Source organism: Natator depressus, chromosome 18, assembly GCF_965152275.1.
Source record: "Natator depressus isolate rNatDep1 chromosome 18, rNatDep2.hap1, whole genome shotgun sequence".
Lineage (NCBI taxonomy): Eukaryota > Metazoa > Chordata > Testudines > Cheloniidae > Natator > Natator depressus.
This window is the reverse complement of record NC_134251.1, coordinates 11,396,382-11,417,658: the sequence shown is the minus strand read 5'-3', so window position 1 is coordinate 11,417,658 and position 21,277 is coordinate 11,396,382. Positions and strand designations below refer to the sequence as shown.

Here is a 21,277-nt window from a genome sequence, read left to right as displayed (position 1 = left end):
AACATCGCTTGGTTTTAACAGGATCAGAACTGAGCCCTTTGAAATGAATGAATGCAAAATCCAGCTGTGCGCTGAACATTATGGCTCAGATCTGAATCACAAAACCAGTGAGGCCATGGCAAATTAGGGTTGCCACACAACCCAGGGGTACTTTCGTTTGCCCAGGCGCCTTAACTCCTGTGAGTAGTTCCAAAGCAGTCAGCAGGATTACTTCCCTGAGGAAGGAATATTCATGAAGGAGGAGGGCAGGACCAGGCTTTACATTAGCTCCACAGAGCCCCAGTGATCGCCCCCAAAAGTCCGTGGATCTGCCAGAAATAGAGAGCGTGAAGCAAAGGAAGGAGGGAAAGGATGTGGGGGAGACCATCTGAACCGTCAACCACCTCCTGAGAATTAAAACAATGTCTGTGCCAGAAGCAGCGAGGGGGAAGTGAAACCCCAGGTGTGTCCTGGCTTTGGAGAGACCAGGGTGGAAGAAGGGGGTGGCTTTCTCTTCTCTTCTCCCTGCCAACACAGATGTCCTCAAATCAGGAGCTCGTGGGGGGGATTTCCCCCACTTTTACAGCCTAGTATGATGTGTGTGGTGTGTGTGTGTGTGGGGGGATCATCAAACAGCTTAACAACCCCCCCCCCCATTTGTTCCATCCCATTTGGCAGCAATGGAGACTAATCTCTTTGGGGACCGAGCCGGGGCTCGCGGACGCGGGACAGACGCTCCCCCAGCTGAGCAGAGCCTTGATCTCATTGTGTCTTGCGGCTCGCTGCACCGTGACTCCGGAGGCGGCCCCAGTCCACTGGGACGCGCTGCGGGTGTGAACGGGGGCGGGAGCAGAGCCCCGGGCCTGCAGCGGCTGCAGGCAGGTGAGGCGTGGAGCTGGGCAGCCCCCCCGGTCCCACCTGGCTCCTGAGCCTGGGGGACTTCCCTTCTCCTTCTCGCAGGCCTGGCATCAACTTCTCCCCCGGGGGGCTCCCTCCTGCCTTTGTCTCCTTGCCTTTGTCTCCTTCTCTCTCTGGGGACCACCAGCTGGGGGAGCAGCCCCGCGGGGGCGCGCCGGGGCTCGGGAACGCGCACTCTCCCTTGCCTCCTATTGCAACGCCAGCCCTTGTGTATCTCCGCACCCCACCCCAGCTCTGTTGCTAGCAGCTCCACCTGATCCCCCTACCCCGCCCCCCTTTCCGGACTGCGCCCCCCCCTCCCCTGGGCTTCCCAGCTCCTCTGCCGGCTCTGCACATTCCCCCACTGCCGCTCGCCTCGCCCTCCCCTGTCTCCTCCTCTTCTCGAGTGTGGACAGCCCCCCGAGCCAGGCAGATCGGCTGCTCCCTGCCCTTCCAGCTGACTCCAGAGCCGAGGAGCTGCAGACAGGTAGGCAGCGGATCTCTCCCTCCCTGCACCCCTGACCTTGTAGCTGGGCTCAGTCCTCTTCTCTGGGGCGGGGGCAGGGAATGGGCAGATTCTCTCGTCCTCTAGAGGGGCCCCCCCCCGCTCCTCACCCACACACCTTTCCTGCCCATCCTTCCCTCCCCGTCTGGGAATGAACGACTGAGCCGCGGCACAAACCCCTCAACTTCCCGAGGCTGCCCCGACCCCGATCCCGCTCGCTCCTGGCTAGCTGGATCCCTTCCCCCTCTGGGGTTCAGCGCCCCGCATTCACAGCCCCTCTGGAGGGGGCTCCCCATCCCCCCCACACACCTGGGCTGCTCGAGATCCCGCTCCCCCCATGCCACTCTCTGCTTTGGTCCAGGTAGCCTTTGCTGATTGCAGTTACAGCTGCTGATACTTGGGAAGGGGGTGGGCGGGGGGAGAGGTGACCCCTTTACATCATGTTCCTGCTTAGACTCTCCCGGACTGGGGGGAAGAGGGTGGTGGGGAAGGGGGGGGCTCACGCTGCTGATCTCATGTTTTTGGTTGGTGCCAGTCTAAAGTCACTTTTAGCCAGCGATGGCTAAGCTCGGGGGAGGCAGGCAGCCAGCCAGCCAGCCTTCAGCTTTCACTGCGATTACATGATCCCTCTCATTAGTGCATTGTTTGATTTGTTCTTCAACCTCCCTGTGCCTGATTCCCCCCGGATTTGTGGCTGGTGCAAAGGCTGTGGATGGGATGCAGCTTCATCCATTCAAAGGCACCTCAGGCCCGGTCTGTTCTGAGTCTGGTCACTCACCGGGGTTTATTAGTTATTTCATTGCTTATTTCACACCCAGGCCCATTGCCAACAGGGTTCGTTATTTCTGCTGTGGCGGGTTCCTCCGAGTCAGCATGATACAGTAACTATCATCTGCACAACAGATGCCAGTTATGTGCCTTACTGCAGGGCAGGAAGGTGGTGGGACTCAAGAACCTGAAATATTTATAAAGCATCCCCCGGATTAGGTCTGTCTAGCTAGCTGATTGGGCCATGACTACTGGGGTCAGTCCTTATGATTAATCATCTGCTTGCCCTCGTCCCCGTTCATGCTGAGAATCAGACACAGTTGCTGTTTCCCGGCTATTTTAAATCTTAATCACTTAGAGGCTCTGGGTCACTTTAAGATCCTGGTACTCCATTCACGTTGTCTTCCTGAGTTTGCTTGTTTTTGCTTTCCACCCTTTGTTTTCCTCCATTCAGTTATCCAGCTCCCTTTGCACCTAAGAGTAACTACACTGTCCCATTGATCCTGGACGTCTCCTCAGCTTGCACTTGCTCCATTGTGAAAAGTTACCAAGATGGAAAGCTTCTGTTTTCCTGGGGGGGTTTTAAGCTACTTTATTCACAGAGAAACACAGGCACACACCTCTCTCAATTGCTCCCTGATTGTCCTCTAATCTTCTTCTGCTGGTGAAAGTGGGGCTGTGATTCTGAATTAAATGATTTTGGCATAAGCTATTGGCTTATTACAGCTGGTAATTCATCATATAGAATTTATGTGACATTCATCCAATTCATACCTGAAGTCTTCCATCAGCATAGAGTTTGGATGGAAATTGGTTTGTATTTTCATTACATTTCCCTTTTATAAACCTGTGTATTTCTCTTGTGAAATCTGATTTTAAAAATCAACACTTATCACCCAAGGAATAAGGTCAATGTCTTGCTCTAAATGAGCTGATACATGGAGACAAATCCACCCCCTGAAATGATCAAGCATATGGGGTCAAATCCCCCCTGGTGTAACTCCACTGGGTGTTTTTTATCAGTTGTCTGAATGCTTTTCAGTGGCGCGTGCGGTGTGCTTTCCTATTGATCGTCCCCCATTTGTCACTCTGCTTTGTGCATGAAATTAGAGATTCTTCAGTGCCGTGGTGACAGCAAGTGACTATATCTTGGATGCTAATCTCTAACTCATTGCCATTTTAATCTCATTATTGGGAAGAGGAGACCCTGTTTGATAGCAGGTCACACATCTCTCACCAATGACGGCTGTGTCAGCCGTTTTGTGAAGGCCCCGGGGGAAAGCAGAGCAGAGGGCACTGCATATTCATCCAGGTGCCCCTCTTCCATTTCCGTACCATGTCCTATCTGTCTGTTCTACCTTCTAGGACATTGGAGGCTCAGTCCTGCAACCCTCTTGATTCCTGTGAGTGCTATAGCTCTTCTGACGTCAGTAGGGTTACTCACATGCGTAAGAGTTATTCCCAAGGGTACGGGTTGCAGGATTGAGGCTCAAGGTAATAGGAAGGCAAGGCCCATCTCCAGCACCGCTCAGAGCCAAAGTGTAAAACCCTGGAGGCTAGTGGTGACCTGACGGCAAACATATAAATGCAAACCTCCTACAGTACGTGAGCTGCTGAAGATGGGATTTCTTGAGTAACTTTAGACGTGTGACACTGCATCTCTCATCAGGTCTCAGGAGGGCATCCCAGCTCTACCACTGACCTGCTGTGGCAAGTCACCAATGCCAACGGTTTCCAGTGGTCACTGATTTTCAGTGCTCCACTTGAGACACCGTGAGGCCATCACAACCCCAGTGGGAGCTGTGGGTTCGCAAAACCCTAGAGACCTGATTTGCCCTGGGTTGCAGCTTGTGCAGTCATTCCTGCCAGTGCAAAGTGAGCACGATGTGGACATAAAACCCTGCCCGTTTGGAATGGTAGTATTATACACTCACTTTGCATGAGGTTTCGTGACGACCCAAGGTGCAGGACAATGGAGAATCAGGCCCCTTTAAGGTGCCTTGGGTTGAGCATGCAAAAAGGGGGATACCCAGAATTAGGTGGCACTTTTGAACCCCTCTGTGCCTCTCTCCACCCGTTAATAAAACAGGGGTAATCTTAAGGAGCTGCCTCTCAGGTGCATTGTGCAGCTAAGGTCCGTAAAGCACTCTGAGATCCTTGGATGAAAGGGGCCATGGCAGTGCAAAGCCTTTACATTAGCCGCTGTGGGCCAGGCAGCAGGGAGAGACCATCTCTGCCATCTAGGCTCAGCAAGAGGCTGCGTAGTGTGTGTGTGTGTGTATTTTTAGGTGTTACTGAGTATGATGCAGGGGGCTGTGAAATGGGACAGGCATGTATTTTCCCAAAGCCCATTCGGTTCTGTGTCAGATTCACAACCCTTCCACAATCACAATATGGGCCAAACTCAGCCCTCATACAAATGAACTAAATTTCCGATGAACCCAAGGGGAGCTGTGAGTGTTTTGGGCATTGCTAAATTTGGCCCTGGGACTTTCTTCTGTGTAACAGTTTTTGCAGTAACTGTAAAATGCCACACCGGGTTAAATAACGACAGAGTGAGAAAGAAAGATTAGCAGGAGCTGCAGAGAAGAAGGCTCTTCACCAAATTTGGTGACCAGGGACAAGGAGGAGCCCAGGGGTGGACAAATGAAGGGGGAGCAGGGTGGGGCTCAGGGTGGGGAGTGAGGAAATGAAGCAAGTTCATGGACTGTTTGGAAAAGGAGGAGGGCAGTTTTAAAGTGGATCCTGAAAGGAACAGAGTGATGTGCGCAGGTGGTTTGTGCTTCTTTGTTTACGCGAACCAGGTCTGAAAGAGGATGCCTGGGCTGTCAGCGCTGGCACGGAAGCTGTCCCGACAGAAAGCTCTTTACAAAGTCGGTAACAGGAATATGCAAAAAATGCTCCAAGCCAGGGACGAGGCAAGGGGCATTTCCTATATCGGGGAGGGGGGTGTTTGAGATGAGTGCATATAAGTTGGGGATGCTGGTGAAGGGGAGAGAAACATATGGATCTCTCCCCGGACTGCATATGAAGTCCCCTGCACTTGCCTGCAGAAATAGAAAACCAGATGGAGAGAGCCCCGGCAGGGAAGAGAAACCTCATTTATCTGCACAATGCCATCCTCCTAACTCCAGCCCACACACTGTATGTCTGCTCGTGCAGACCAGAGCTTACCCAGTCTATTCTCCTCCAGGCCCTTCACAGACCATCCGTCACCCCCTGGATCCTTCTCTACAGTGAGCCCTGGCACGGGGAGTTGGGATTCATTGTCCATCACGGCTGCCAGGCACGCAGGCAACGTGCACAGATGATGCAGGAGACATGTACATTTGTCTATCCCTGCAGCTTATGTTCCTCTATCTGGAGCGCAGTGAGAGCTGTGCCGTGTAGCACTCCCACAGCGAATTAAATTCCTTAAAGCCAGGGATAAATCTGGCCCAGAGTTTCTGTTCAATCCATTTTGATTCAGCCCTGGAACACACAAGCTGGTTTCCTCTGTGCTGTCTGTCCAGCAAGAGTCCCAACATTCTTTGTTCATGGGCTCAGAGCTCCTGCTTCCCTTCCTCCCCACCCCCCATCTTCCAGATATGGAGTGGGAGGCAGCGGGGGGCAGGGGGGAATTGTTAGATATTTGAATGAATTTGGCATTGGTCTGATGTCTTTGCTTTATCCCCAAGGAACCACCTTTAAGTTAGGGGCAGGAGATGGCTGTATTTCAGTGGCACTGTAGAGGAAAGAGGATCTAGGGTGTGGGCCAAGCAGCACTGAAGGAGGAACCCTGGGAGCAGCCAAGCCTGGGGGAATTTTATAACCTTTGTTGATTAAGCCAGATCCCAGGAAGGAGGTGAACTTTTGTGTCTACACTATGTACAACTTTGTTTCAGAGCAGGCGGTTGAAGGCATCTCCTTGCAGGGCCAAATTCCACTCTGACTTAACCCACCATGTGAACCTACTGAGGTCAATGCAGAATTTATCCTGTTATGAAGAGAGTGGAGTGGAGGTGTCAGACTGATGCTGGCTGCTATGTCTCTGAAATGCACAGCACAAGGGACTTGGTGAGAGGCTACGCTGGAGCTTGGTTTGGAGGGAGGAGGATCAGGAGCCAGACTGGCTGCTGATGGGAAGAGCAGCAGCGGGAGGCTGGAGAAGATGCAGACCGGTGTCCGAAACTAATGGGTTTGTCTGTGTAAAGCAAGGGATACTGCAGATGGGAAGGGAGAACTTGCAGACTGTGCAGGGAAAGAGGATTGGGCCCAGGGAGATGGGAAGTAAAGGTAGCATCCGGATCTGGGCATATGACTGGGTAAGGCAGAAGAGGATGCACTGTATGGAGGAGTCCCATGTTGACAAGGGGCATTGTAGGAGTTGCCCTTTAATGGAGCAGCAGTTCCATTAACTCGGGGCTGCTAGAATTTATGCGTTTGTCCTTAGAGCCATGCAGGCAGGAAAGCAGCATAAACACTTCTTAGCTCGTCTGATGACAGGTGCTGTATAATATAACGTATTTATTAACTGCATTATTATTGCAAACCTGTGCCCTCTTCCCTACGCCCACAGATCTAGTGCAGAGTGGAGGTATCACTCTGGCCCCTGCAAGATTCCAAACTGTATCGTGCCCTCAGGGAAGCTGCTAGGTCCAGGGTCTGTGAGCTGCACTTTCCCAGTTGGTGAAGAGCTGCAGTGAAGTTCACAACAGCATTTAGCCCTGCAGGGGTTTTCTGCATCTGATTCTTTGTCACCAGGTCCCCAAAAGAGCGCATGGCTGGGGTAATGTTCACGTGAAAAGCAAAGGGCTCGTGGCTGCACTAGTGATTGTGATGTGCGGCCCAGGCTAGAGCAGTCTGTTTAATCCACTCTTGACACCTGCTGTTCCTTCCGCTTGGCACCCTCCCATTTCTGCTGTGGATGAGAAGGTGAGACACTGTTCCCAGTCCTCAGAATTCAGAGTTGCCAAGATCCAGCTGGTTTGCTCTAATTTAAAAAAAAGATGAAATTGTTCTGGACAGGGAGATACTGTTTTTGCTCAACAATATTTATTGTTTCACTGGCCTTGGAGTGGGAACTGCAGATGCTTTGCTAAATGGATTCCAAGTTGTAACTCTAGATTTTGCATGAGCCAAAATGAAATGCTATTTTGTAGCATGACTCCGTCGGCAAATAAGATATTCCAGTGCCTCGCAAAGCAATTCGTAGACAAGCGGCTTTCCTTGGTCATTAGCAGCCCTAAATAAAGGCATGGGTTCTGTCTACATGAACACTGCTTGGGCCTGAACTTCCAGGGGAGGGGGCTTTTCCCGATGGCAGTGGGAAAGTATGGAAGGGGTTGCCTCCTTCCACGCTCTAAAGACCCACATGGAGTAACTGCAGGAAGGTTGTGGCCAAGCTTGCTGGGGAATGAATAAACAGGGCTTTCACTAGGGGACTGAAGAATTCCTTCTTATGAGCACATCAGTTGCAGAAAATCTGCATACAATCTGAATACAAAGAGAAGTAAATAATATTCCTTTGCCCTCGCCATTCCTTCTAAAGATCTCAAATGGCTTTACTGACTTAACAAGCCTCCGGATGCCAGTGACACAGTAGCCCCATTTCACAGATGCGGAGACTGAGGCAAGGAGAGGTGAAGTGACTTGCCCAAGGCCACAGAGTGGCAGAGTAGGGAACAGAACCCAAGAACAGCAGCCCAGAGTCCCAGTCCCAATTCCCTATACTGCACACGAGACAGCCCTCCCACCCTTGTCAGTCCAACAGATGACTGGAAGCATTCGTTTGCTGCCTGGCTACCCTTCAATGGAACACTTCCAGGGTTTACTCAGACCCTGCTTTTCTTTAGCTTCCCTAGGGCAGCACATGCTGGGCTCCTGGTAGCACCTCTGGAGCTGCCCCGCCCCAGGCCCATTGCCTGCCCTACAAGGCCACCGGCTGCTTCCTGTTCTGTTCATCTTGACATCTTCATCTCAAGCAAGCCAGCCATGAGGAGGCCCAGAATGTCAACCTGCCTGGCAGGCAGCTCCAGCACAACAGCTGGTACTGGACTGCCCCACCATTGCCCGTAGGAGCCAGGATCGCATCTCTAGCTCCTCAGATGGCAGGAGGTAAAAGAGAAGGGTAGGGGGGCTAGTCAGAAATCAAAGGGAGGCATCACCATTGATTAATGACCTTCATTTGCACATGAAACTGGAACCTCTCCTCCCCTGCAGGCCTTGCATGTGCTGCTGTGACCAAGGCTGGAATAGGATGAGGTAACCAAGGAGGAGGGACTCATTCATTGCCCGCCTTGAGCCTCTCAGAATCATAGAATATCCGGGTTGGAAGGGACCTCAGGAGGTCATCTAGTCCAACCCCCTGCTCAAAGTAGGACCAATCCCCAACTAAATCAATCCAGCCAGGGCTTTGTCAAGCCTGACCTTAAAAACCTCAAAGGAAGGAGATTCTACCACCTCCCTAGGTAACCCATTCCAGTGCTTCACCACCCTCCTAGTGAAAACGTTTTTCCTAATTTCCAACCAAAACCTCTTGCACTGCAACTTGAGACCATTACTCCTTGTTCTGTCATCTGCTACCACTGAGAACAGTCTAGATCCATCCTCTTTGGAACCCCCTTTCAAGTAGTTGAAAGCAGCTATCAAATCCCCCCTCACTCTTCTCTTCTGCAGACTAAATAATCCCAGTTCCCTCAGCCTCTCCTCATAAGTCATGTGCTCCAGCCCCCAATCATTTTTGTTGCCCTCCGCGAGACTCTTTCCAGTTTTTCCACATCCTTCTTGTAGTGTGGGACCCAAAACTGGACACACGCTGTGTTCTCATTCAGTCCTGAATCTTGGCCTTCCTCCCACTCCATACTGCTGCAGTCCTGGCCTCCCCCCTATGCTCCATGTGCATCCAGTCTCAAGAAACCTCCTCATTTGCTGCACTCCTGCCTGCATGTTATAGTCATTGAACCCTGGTGTCCCAAGTGATGAGAGGTGAGGCTAAACTGCCAATGTGGGTTCTGGACTCCAACTTCCCCCAGAGGTCAGGGCTCTTCCTATCTGGTGAGGTTTGGTTTTGGAATGTTGGGCCGACGCTCAGTTTGACTGAAATCAAAGAAACTGCCCATTTATGCCATCCGAGGAGCAGGCCCGGGGCTCTAGCCTGGAATGTCCCCTGTACTCGTTGGTTCTCAAACTCACTCCTTATTCATGTTAAGTCAGCATTCCCTGAACAGGAGACTCTCTATAGCACAGAGCAACTGCAGAGCCAGTGTTTTCCCACGTAACAGGCTCATTGATCGGACAATGTCTTTCCTTTGGCTATTTTCATTGATGCAAGGTTTTGCGAAATGCAGGAGCTGCAGGGATTGCATTCTCTTTGCCAGAAGACATTGAAGGGGTGAGTAAGTTCAGCATGTGATGATACTGCCTTCCGGGCACCCTCCTTCTGCTGCTCACCCTCTCAAGTCAGCATAGAGGGCAGGAGTGAGCGTCAGAGCACCTGGATTCTGTTCCCAGCTCTGCCGGTTTGTGATGTTGGCCAAAGCACTTAATTTCTTTGTGTCTCTCCCTGTTCCTCGAAAGGGGATCACAACACTTGGCAGTCTTTGTAAATCATGTTGAGAGCCTCAGATTAAAGCCATATTCAATTAAACTGAAAGGCAGAAGATTTCAAACAGATAAAAGGAGAGGTGCTCTTTTTTTTTTTTTTTTGCATACTGCACGGTTGGCCTGTGGAACTCATTGCCACATGATATCATGGAGGCCAAGAGCCTAGCAGGGTTCAGACCAGGATGAGACTTTTATAAGGCTAACAAGAACATCCAGATTAGTGCTATTAAGGGATAAAAATACAATCCCCCAAGGCTGGAGTGCAGCTGTGGGTCCAGTGAGTGTGCTGTGTTTAAAGGGCTGATCTCAATCCTGGTGTGGGAGCAGGGAAGATAGAGGGGGGTTTTGTGGGCTCTATAAGGCCTGGATTCTTTGATGAGCTTGATGTTGATTACATGTTTATCTCAGGTGCAGCAAGGCGCCCAGGATTATGGCATCTTCCGTCTGCTCCTTGTCCCCTTTCTTTTTCTTCTGTGTCCTGGTTCTCTCTGACATCTGCCCAGTGGGCTCCTTGGACCCTGGCACCCAGGACAAAAACATCCCAGAGAATAACAACAACCTTCAAAACCAGGAGCTGTGGCAGCATCAGCCCCAAGCAGGGCACCACCGCAGGCATGGTGGAGCCAAGAAGGACAGGGCCCATGGCATGCCTTCCAGAGGGCAGGTATCTGGAGAGGAGGCCCTCAGGCTGGCAAGTGGGACTCCAGCAGGAGAGGACCAAGGAGCAATCCAACGGCCTGCTGCCCTGAAGCAGCAGAAGGACGTGTTTCTGGGCTTTGAGTTCCCATATCCTGAGAGGGAGAACCAGTCCCCTGGGTCGGAGAGGGGGAAGAAGCAAAACCGGGAGCACCGGCGGCACAGCCGCAGGGAGAGGCTGAAACAACACCGAGGTAGAAGAACCCAAAGGGACCCGGGTCTCCTGGCTGCTTCAGAGGGCAAAGTGTGTGTGTGTGTGTGGCTGGGGAGGGGCAGTGTGTGTGTGGGGGAAAGGTGGCTTTGGAGGGGCAGTGTGTGTGGGGAAGGGGCGGTGTGTGGGGGGAAGGTGGCTGGGGAGGGGAAATGTGGGAGCGAAGGGCAGTGTGTGTGCGGGGAGGGTCAGGATGTGTGTGTGGGGGAAGGTGGCTGGGGAGGGGCAGTGTGTGTGTGGGGGAAGGTGGCTTTGGAGGGGCAGTGTGTGTGGGGAAGGGGCGGTGTGGGGGGGGAAGGTGGCTGGGGAGGGGAAATGTGGGAGTGAAGGGCAGTGTGTGTGCGGGGAGGGTCAGGATGTGTGTGTGGGGGAAGATGGCTGGGAAGGGGCAGTGTGTGTGTGGGGGGGAAGTTAGCTTTGGAGTGGCAGTGTGTATGGGGAAGGGGCGGTGTGTGCGGGGAAGGTGGCTGGGGAGGGGAAATGTGGGAGTGAAGGGCAGTGTGTGTGCGGGGAGGGTCAGGATGTGTGTGTGGGGGAAGGTGGCTGGGAAGGGGCAGTGTGTGTGGGGGGGAAGGTGGCTTTGGAGTGTGGGGAAGGGGCGGTGTGTGGGGGGAAGGTGGCTGGGGAGGGCAAATGTGGGAGCGAAGGGCAGTGTGTGTGTGGGGAGGGTCAGGGTGTGTGTGCCGGGGAAGGTGGCTGGGGAGGGGCAGTGTGGGGGGGAGTGCATCAGGGTGTTGGGGTGAGGGAGGAGGGTGATTGGGAATGGGCAGTGTGTGTGTGTGTGTGTGTGTGTAGAGGGGCATGGGAAGGTGTCTGGGGGCAGTGTGTGTGGGGGGGAAGGTGGCTGGGGAGGGGCTGTGTGAGGAGGGGGTCAGTGTATCAGGGTTGTGGGGGTGAGGGAGGAGGGTGATTGGGAATGGGCAGTGTGTGTGTGTGTAGAGGTGTACAGGGGCATGGGAGGGTGTCTTGGAGCAGTGTGTGTGGCTGGTGTGATCCGGCGCATGGGCATATGTACAAAATATGCACAAGAAAATGTGAAAACGTTGAAATCTCAGGTTGTCACAGTTCATTGCTGTTTTGTAAAAATGATCTGATTTTGGGAGGGAAGGAAACCCTGACATTTCATGGGGGTTGGGATGTTTTGGCCTTGTTTGGGGGTCTTATTGTTGTTGCTTTTCCTCAACTAGTCCGGTTTACAAACACATCTCAGCAATGTTCAAAACCTCCAATCCTGACCTTGGAACTTTACCAGAATTGAAAATCAATACGTACATACATACATAAAGCAATTTTCATCCACATTATTTTTATTTATTTATTTAGCATCAAAACTTGAATTCTCACGATTTTCAGTCAAGCCAACTTAGCAAAGTGCTGTGAAACGTAAATTTTGCAGGTGCAAAATTACACTAACAGAATTAAAAAGTCACTTTAATGTAACAAGGGGGCTGCTTTGCCTCTCAGTTCAAGCTGTGTATATGCACGACTCCACGGGCCAGTTTCTCAGCTGCTGTAAATCAGCATCGCTCTGTTAGAGCTATTGCAGCTATGCCAATTTACACCAACTGAGAATTTGGCCTCTGATATTTCCCTGGGCTCACCTCAATCTCTTTCTGCCCTCCCTAAAAGAAAGAGCCCTTGGTTGCTTTCTTATGGGGCTGACTGCTTCACACAAGGTCTAGGTGGGAGAACACAGAACACAGTAGCTGGTTTCAGGCAGTATTTTTCCTGGACAGTTGCTATCTTTCTGTGTAGACATTAAATTTAACTTAAGGTGTAAATTTAAACTGATTTAGTTAAACTTGTACAAAGGGCTGTGTGGACGATCTTACGCCAGTTTATCTTAAACAGTCAGTTTGGAACAGATTTACACGGAACCAATATAAACTCCTCTCAAGCTGAAATATGTGTGCACACAGTGCTTTGTGGTGCTATATTGCTTTCAAACTGATTTAAATTAAACTATTACAGCTTACTAATGAAGGGTGGACTACTCAAAAGCACTCAGCCTTATTCTACTCCTATTGACCACAGTTGGCATTGGCTGAATCTCATAATATAGTTTTAAATCAGTGGCCATGCCCTGTTTCTTTCTATGGAATTCCCAGATAAGCTCTTCAGGGCAAAGGTTATTTTGTTGTTTGTACAGCACCAAGCACCATCGGCTGCCGGGCCTCCTTGGCACTTCCACAACACAGATTATTAATAATAATAATTAATAAATAATAGTCTGTGTCAGCCCCTTCTGAACTGAGAGATAGATTTGGAGTGAGACGGATTTGAACTGCTTTTCCCACCCTACAGACCTTAAGGTCCAAGTGCATCTGATGTCTGTATCCAGATTCAAAGGCTGCAGGTGGTGTTGTGGTGTAACTATCCCCAGGGGAAATTCTGTGGCCCCTAGCAAGGAAAAGGATGAGGAAGATGATGTCATTGTCCTTGTCACCTTCTGTAGGCAAAGGCCCTGACCCTGAGCCAAGCTCGTTGTATAAGAAGCCTGAAAACTTTGAGGGGCAGTTTCAAAACCTCCAGGTGGAGGAATTCACGGGTCTGGCTCCCACGGTGCTCCTCTTCACCATGCTGGAGACAGCAGTTTCTACTGAGGAACCACCAGCTCTTCCACCCACGTCCCTTCGGCCCCAGGTAAAGGTGCACCTGTTAAACGCACTGGACTCTCCACCACTGCCACTGGCTAGAATTTTCAAAGCAACCTAAGGGAGTTAGGTGCTCAGCTCCCCTAAGTCATGCTTGGTGGTGGTATAGAGGCTGATGGTGCCTTGCTATCCCCACCTGGAGACAGCAGGATCCTGGGAGAGGAGACAGGTAGCTGCTTGGTGCCCCCATCTCCCTCACAATGATCAGCTCTCTACTGAAAAACACCCTCTCCCCAACCAGTGTGAGACCCCAAGACTTCCCCATGAGCTACAGTTCCCTCCTGCCCCTTTCAGGCATCTACTTTCCAAGTGTATTGTCTGACACAAAAGCTCTCCTAAAAAGTGCAGCTCCTTTCCTTGGAGACACCAGAGCACCTCCTCACTCAGGAAGATCTCCTCCTTTGATTGAGACATCTCTCCTCACCCCTGCTAGCCACTCAGCTTCCCAAAAGCGCCCTGGCATAGAACAAGAGCTCGCCTTGAGAGACAGCATGTCCCAGTGGACCCAGGATAGGCCTAGAAGCCAGGAACTCAGGAATTCTCGCCCTGGGCTCTGTCACTGACTTGCTCTAGAGCCACAGGGTAGGATTTTCAGAAACACGCAGCGTTGACCTAACTACTCCTGTTGAGGTCGCCAGGAGTTTAATCCTTGGCTTCACTGGGAACAGAGTGAGGCCAATGCTGAACAATCTGCGAGATGGGGGTAAAAATCCCCACTTCTGGGGGGTTAGTGTCCTTAAAGTACATGCTGAAATTTGCCTGCGGGGCCCTACAGAAGGGCATACTATTTACTGCTTTGCTTCTTGTCACCTGCAGGTCCGTGTCAGGCAAGACGGGGACGTGATGCCCACCCTGGATATGGCTCTGTTTGACTGGACAGATTATGAAGACCTCAAGCCAGAAATGTGGCCATCTGCCAAGAAGAAAGGTATCCGACTTCCATGGGATCTACTATTGCTATGTGTGCCCTCCAACATCCCTCTAAGGCTTGGGGTTCCCAGCTATCCAGGAAACGGAAGGACAGACTTGGGGGGCTGGGGAGTAGGAGAGACAGACAAAAAGCTTAAATGGTCTTATTGCATCGGTTGGATTTTGCAGCTGATTATACCTAACACACCCCTGCTATGGCTGTACCCAGAGGGCGTGCTTGTCAAGATGAGGATTAGCTTTATAAAGTTCCATTTCTCTACTGCCATGCAAAACGTACTGAATCCTTTGTCTACCACGAAGGGCATTTTGAGGGCATAGGGCATAGATTTGCCAACTTCTTCCTTTTATTTTATTATCTGACACACATCGTGCTCTAGTCTGTTCGAGTCTCCACACTGAGCGAACTACATCTCTGCTGGATCAAGTGATTTATCTGATACTGTCAGGTTCAGCTGGGAAGAGAACAGTGTTAGTGTCAACGGCTAAGGAATCTGTGATCATTTTTCAAGAGCTAATCCATGAATCTAGCCATTGAAAGTATTGTTTTTATAACTATCTCCATTAGCTGGGGCTGATTCTTTTGACTCCCGCTAAACCCTCCCTCTATCCGCTTGTATTTCATGTTCTGGAGCAATTTGCCCTGAGCTGGTCCAGAAGATGTGGTTTGGGTTAGGTTCAGTCTGAGGGAGATTTCAATAAGCAACAAAGCCTGTGAGGAGCAGAGATGAGACTTGAACTGTAGAAGTTTGGATCCAGATCAGAACGTCTCTCAAGTTTGAGGCTGTTTGGATCTAGGGATGGTTTGGTTCTGGGCCTACCTCTAGGAAGGAGTGCTGATCTCAGAAGCTTTCAAAGGCCTTCTGTTCCCCGTGAGCAGTGCGGGTCCTGGTCATTTGGACTAGTGAGAAGGAACATGGGAGAAGGTCAAAGTAGCTTAGCACCTACTAGAGAAATGCTGCTCCTTAACCACCCCATTCGGCAGGAAGGTTCAGGCTGCTGGAAAAGGTACAGCCCCATTGAATTCCATCAGCTATTTGTTCTTCTCCCTAGAGAAACACCGTAGTAAGAGCCCCAGCAGTGGAAATGAAACCATGGCAGCTGAAGGAGAGCCATGTGACCATCATCTTGACTGCCTTCCAGGTGAGCACCAGCCTCATAAAAACAAATTTCGTTCATTGCAGAGTTGGTTGCAGACTCTGGAGTGTTTGGAATCCAGCCCTGGATTCTGTGGCTGGGGTCGGGGGAGGGAGGGGTGACATCCCCCTCTAATTTATCCTAATTTTGAGAAATGGATGGTGTGGCAAGGTGAGTGTGGAGTCTGCTGTGAACATCCATGTTCAGACAATGCATTGGGGCTGTGTCCTGGAGGAATTCCTGCTCAAGGCGGGTGCAGGTGGGGAGATAATTCAACAGCATTCTCTCTCCTTTTGACCATCTCTTGATGGCTCGCTCACTGTGTTGGCAGGATCCTGCTGTGACTTGCGTGAGCACCTCTGCAAACCGCACAATCGAGGCCTTAACAACAAATGTTACGACGACTGCATGTGCACTCAAGGTGAGTTCAGCTCATCACTGGTGGGAGACTCCCCAAGTCCTTGCTTTCTGTTTATCGCTGGTTCAGTGGCTGGCTACAGAGATTATAGCGGGGAAGTGGGGTCTAGCAGTTTGAGAGCCGGGACCCCTGAGCTCTAATCTTGTCTCTGCCATTAATTTATTGCATGTCCATGGTCAAGTCATTTAATCTCTCTATTTCCTTACCTGCAAAGTAGGGAAATTAATCCCTCCATTCCAGTCTCGGCGGAGGAGTGTGAGCAATAATCCATTAATGTCTGTAAGGGGCTTTGAAGATGCACCGTGCTATATACTTTCTAGGTAGATTTTTCTCAGAGGTGTACATGGTAGCAGGATATTCTAGACCCAGGACCTTATTCAAACATGATGCTGCTCTAGATTGGCCTCAGGAGCATGCTCCTATGGAAATCCCAGTGGGGCTGCCCCAGGCCCTGTTTCATGTTTAGGCTGGTTAAGTTAACGACAAGTATGTCGATATCCCATGAGATATGGTGGTAGGATAAATTTGGAGTTGAGCGAAGCTCTGATCATATGTATTTTTCTTATGAGGGAACTGAATGGCCTGGGGGCATTGGTAATGAAAGGCAGAACCTTTCCCCTCTTGGTAGACAGGTCTGAATGCAGCTCAGAGCAGTGGTATCCAAATACAAGTGCCATCTGCTCAGTGACCTGTGACATCAGTCTAGTTCCCAGTGGACAACTGCCCACATCATAAAATCCATCACTCAAAGGCAATTTTGTTGGCTGTCTCGTTGCAGAAGCCAGGGAGACTGAAGACCCCTCTCACCCCTGAAAAGGTCTCTCTCTAGGGGAAGCTTTCACTGCCCAACCTGTGCTGTCCCTGCTCTGTGGAGCAAAAGAGGACTCCTGTTCCCCGGGCTGTCCACGCAGCGCCTTCCAGCAATACCAAGGGCCAGCCCCTAAGTTAGCGTACCTCATTGTCTTCAGTGGAGCTACCTGGATTTGCACCAGCTGGCCCAACATTGTAATTACTGTGACAGACCCAGACCAGTGGGGTACAGGAGTCCGGTCGAAGGCAAATATACTGGCCACTGGATCAATAGTTTTCTGTTCCCTGAGTGACCAGAGCAGGAGCTGCCCTAGAGCAATCAGGAACCTACTAGAACCAATTAAGACAGGCAAGCTAATTAAGATACCTGGAGCCAATTAAGAACTTACTAGAATCAATTATGGCAGGCAGGCTCATCAGGACACCTGGTTTAAAAAGGACCTCCCATCAGTTTGTGAGGGGGCATGCAGGGAGTGAGAAGGCAGGCTGCTGGAGGACTGAGGAGTACAAGCGTGATCAGGCTTCAGGAGGAAGATCCTGCAGTGAGGATAAAGAAGGTGCTGGGTGAAGGCCATGGGGAAGTAGCCCAGGGAGTTGTAGCTGTCACACAGCTGATACAGGGGACATTGTGGACAGCTGCTATCCATAGGGCCCTGGGCTGGAACCTGGTGTAGAGGGTGGGCCTGGGTTCCCCCCAACTCCTGATTGGACACAGGAGGAGTTGACCTGGTCTGTGAGAAACGCCAGAAGGGAAGGTCTAATTTGGAAAGGGATCTGGCCTGTTCCTGACCCACTAGGTGGGACCCAGAGGCTGCGGGGATTGTTCTCCATTTCCCCCATGCTGGCCAGTGACGAGGTTAGCTGAGTGGATGGCAGGTTTGAGCCTCTAGCAGAAGCAGCCAAACTGAGGGCTGCCGTGAACCTCTGAGGCGAGCAAATCCCCCCAAAAGCCCAGGACCCACCATGGCAGAGGAGGAACTTTGTCACAATACTTTCCTAGTTTGTAAAGCATGTTTCTGATTGACAAGAGGCTAACTAAGAAGAGGCACCAAAAGACAAATGTGCCATGTCCCAGCCACAGCTGAATTACCTGGGCAAATTCCCAGAGTGAAACACCCTTATTAGGAAGGCTGTTCATTGGTATCTTCTTAAAACAGAGGCTGCTTTCCCAGTATACAGGTATTCTTCACCAAAGGCTACCTCAACCAGCATCACATATTCCCTACACTTTAGGACTTGATCCAAAACCCACAGAAGTCAATGGAAAGACTCCTATGGACTTCCGTGGACTCTGGATCGGGCCCCAGTCACTGCTGTCAGAAGCCTCTGCCTCCTCTCGTGAAGTTTAAGAGCGATAAAGTAGCGAGGGGAGCTCCCCGACCATTGCTGCTATCACAGCCACACGTTAACCCTCATTTCCCAGTGGAGCGATCACTTAGACAGTAATAGGAAGTAATCGGGGGAGACGAAGCAAAACTTCTTATGGATTTTCCTTACTGTTGTCAGTGCGCTTTATGGAATTTCTGAAGAGCCTGTGAAACGCTCTGTCAGCACCAATGAAATCTCAGCCGTAAACGAGCAGACGTAACCTTGGATCAGTGAGCTAAATAGAAGCAAGAAAACAATAAGCCCTACGAGGTCCAATGTAGGTTATGGGACTTCTCTGCCATTCTGGTCCAAATGGCTCACCCAACGTTATGTTCATGGGACAGTCCCCATTGTGGTGGGTTCTGCCATTGACCCTGTGTGTCACCATGAGTCACATGTGCTCACGGCTGAGATTGACTCTGCTTCCGCTACTGTAAGATGAGGACCGGCCTAATTCCTTGAAAGCTCTATTCACCAGCACACACGCAGACTCCAATACAATTCTTTGTGTGTGTGTCTGCGCACGCACACCCAGATTACTCCCCAGAGCAGTTGGACCATCTCACACTCCTCATCTGTGTCTTCCGTGCAGGGCTACGTTGCTACGCCAAATTTCACCGGAACCGAAGAGTGACCCGGAGGAAAGGGCGTTGTGTGGAGCCGGAGTCAGCCAGTGGTGATCAGGGATCGTTCATTAACGTGTAGAAGGGGGCTGAGATTCATTTCCCAGCCTGGAGGGTCAGGAACGAGTTATTTATAACTAGCAGTGGGGAGGGGTGGGGAAATTACCAAATGATTGAAGCTGCAGGCTCTGACCGGGCGGGGCCCCAATGAGACTGATTCTGATGATGAGATGAGGGTAGCTGTTCTCAACCTTTTCTATCCCAGGACCACCACCCCCCGCCCCCCGGACATCTCTCCCATCTCGCTGGGACCCCCTCTCCCATCTAGCAGAGGGATTGTGGTCCCCTGACACCTGTTCATGACCCTTGAGTCGAGAGCCTCTGAAAAAGTGGAAAGGGGCCTTATATCCTGCTGAGAGGGAAAGAGAATACAAGACTCTCCTCTCACTGCAGCTAAAGTTGCTTCCTTTAGGTCGAATGGAAGCCAGGGCTTAAGTCTTTCCCCTTGGTTATTTCTTGTGAGAAGACTGGGAGGAGCTCCCCTAGGAATCCTGGGTTCTGGGACAGGTGGGTGGGTGTCCTTGTTCTCTCCTGCTTGGACTATATGGGAGATCAGAGAAGATGACCAGGAAATTGGATACCCTGAGCCGGACCATTGCATGGGACATGCCCATTCTCTGCAGCCCTGAAATTCTTGCTTTCCCTATGGCTTATCGCCCACAGCCAGTCAGTCTCTTTTCTCTGCCTAGGACTGTGGGACAGTGATGCATGGCTAGGCAGTGCTTTAGTGATACCTCCTGCCACACACTAGACAAACACCTGCCTTCGCTGGTGACTCTGTCCAGAACCCTCACTTCAGTGTCTGTGTGGGGTAATTTGGAAGATAAGAACCTGAACCTCAGCCGGTGTATGTGGCTGCAGCTCCACTGACTTCAGGGGAGTTGGGCCCATTTTACACCCCACCTGAGGATCTGGGCCTAAATGTGCAGGTGATGAGTCACTGGATCTTAGATCTGCTCCTTGCTTTGCCAGAGACTCGCTGTGGGGCCAGGGTGAGTCACTCTACCGCTCTGTGCCTCTGTTTCCCCTTCTGTAAAATGGAGATATCTCCCTCCCTCCTTCAGTTCATTCATGTTGGTGACCCACTTTTCAGACCCTCAGGTGCACTGTGCTACAGAAGGGCAAAGTCTAGTTATTGCGGTTGGCGAGGGGTGCCAGCCGGCACGCTGCCTTTCAGAGGACCAGTTGCTCAGCATGCAATCTGATCTGAGTGACCAGGCAGGTTCATGATGGGGCTCTTGGCAAGAGGACTCCATTGGGGGCTGGTGCAGTTAGCCAGAGGGTCTGTCCCTGGAGTCAGCACCGCGGCATTGGGACACGGGGAGATGTTGGTTTTGCTTTTCTTCAACCAGCAGCCAAGGCTGGAAGGAGGGTCACCTAGCCATGAGGCCATGCCCTGTTTTTATTCCCACTGCAGTTAGCAGACTGTGTTCCCGACGCTGTCCCCTCCCCATCCCTTCCTCTCTCTCCCATGGAGGACAAGCTGGTTGGGACGGGCTGAAGATAACATCCTGACCTGCAGCTCTCACTCATTTGGTTCTCCTTTGGAGTGTGGGGTTTTTTAATTATTATTTTTAGGAGTTTTCTGGGGAAATGCAGTTTTCCTAGTGAACAGACAATAAAGTTTCCGGTGAAGGAAGGTGGGGCAGGGCTGTTACCTTGTAGTACATCCTGTGACGTGTTGCATGCGCATTTGATTGCGATGTAAATAAAGAGATGATAGTTAGCCTTTCCCCAACTCTTTCTGCTTCCTTGCCTGCCTCCATCCCTGGGACAGGAGCCCACCAGAGAGCCTTTGTGAGGCTAGGTCCGTGACCTCTGAGGAACACCTAGGTGCTTCTGACAATGGTGCATAGGAATTGCGCTACTCTGGGGCTCCATCCAGTCCCGTATACCATCTCCAGCATAAGCTGCTTCAGAAGAAGATTGGAAACCAGCCTGGCACTAGGCAGCTATGGAATAGCTGGGATGATTTGATTGGGGATTGGTCCTGCTTTGAGCAGGGGGTTGGACTTGATGACCTCCTGAGGTCCCTTCCAACCCTGATATTCTATGAATACCCTGCTCAAAGGTTTCTTCCCAACTCCCAATAGCTGGAGTCTCTTATGCTCTGACGTATGAGGGTTTATAGTCCTTCCAATATTCTTTTTGTTGTTCTTGCCATTATAACTCTGGATACGCTTGTTAGGCATATAAATGTCCAGTTCTTTTTTAAACACTGCTAAGTTCGTGATCTGCATAATATCTTGTGGCAATGAGTTGCCCAGGCTAACTTCACTGTGGGAAAGAGTGGTGTTGGTTAGACAGTAGGTGTCATTCTCCCTGAGTCAGTACTGGGTCAGAAGGGTGACCACACGGCCCAGGACAGTCCCTTTTTTACGCCCTGTCCCTGCCATCCCAACATTTTTTTCGAAAGGAGGCATTTGCTTTTGCTGACTTGATCGGTTGGCGGAACAAACAGGACAAGTGCCCACTTTGGTCAAAGTGGGGTGCAGTGTGGAGGAACATGTGTGGGGCAAGCAGAGATGCCAGGCTCCCCCCCCCCCCGCAGCGGGGGAGGCAGAGCTGGGGAGGGAAGGCAGCATTGCAGCTTTTGGGGGCGGGGAGCAGGATTCCAGGGAGCGGGGGGACAGCCTCCTG

The 21,277-nt window shown here is 51.2% G+C and overlaps 1 protein-coding gene across 2 annotated transcripts; it reads left to right on the top strand.

The window, feature by feature from the left end:
* The first annotated feature begins 1,210 nt into the window (after positions 1–1,210).
* Positions 1,211–20,352, top strand: DRAXIN (dorsal inhibitory axon guidance protein). 2 transcript variants are annotated; one of them, XM_074975094.1, is made up of 7 exons: positions 1,211–1,363; positions 10,142–10,623; positions 13,096–13,283; positions 14,111–14,222; positions 15,275–15,364; positions 15,690–15,779; positions 18,547–20,352. In XM_074975094.1, exons 2-7 carry the CDS (start codon positions 10,164–10,166, stop codon positions 18,657–18,659), a joined length of 1,053 nt encoding a protein of 350 aa, XP_074831195.1. In that variant the 5' UTR covers positions 1,211–1,363; positions 10,142–10,163; the 3' UTR covers positions 18,660–20,352. The 2 variants fall into 2 exon arrangements, with proteins under 2 accessions (XP_074831195.1, XP_074831194.1); XM_074975093.1 differs by lacking the exon at positions 1,211–1,363 and adding an exon at positions 6,923–7,063.
* The last annotated feature ends 925 nt before the right edge of the window (positions 20,353–21,277 follow it).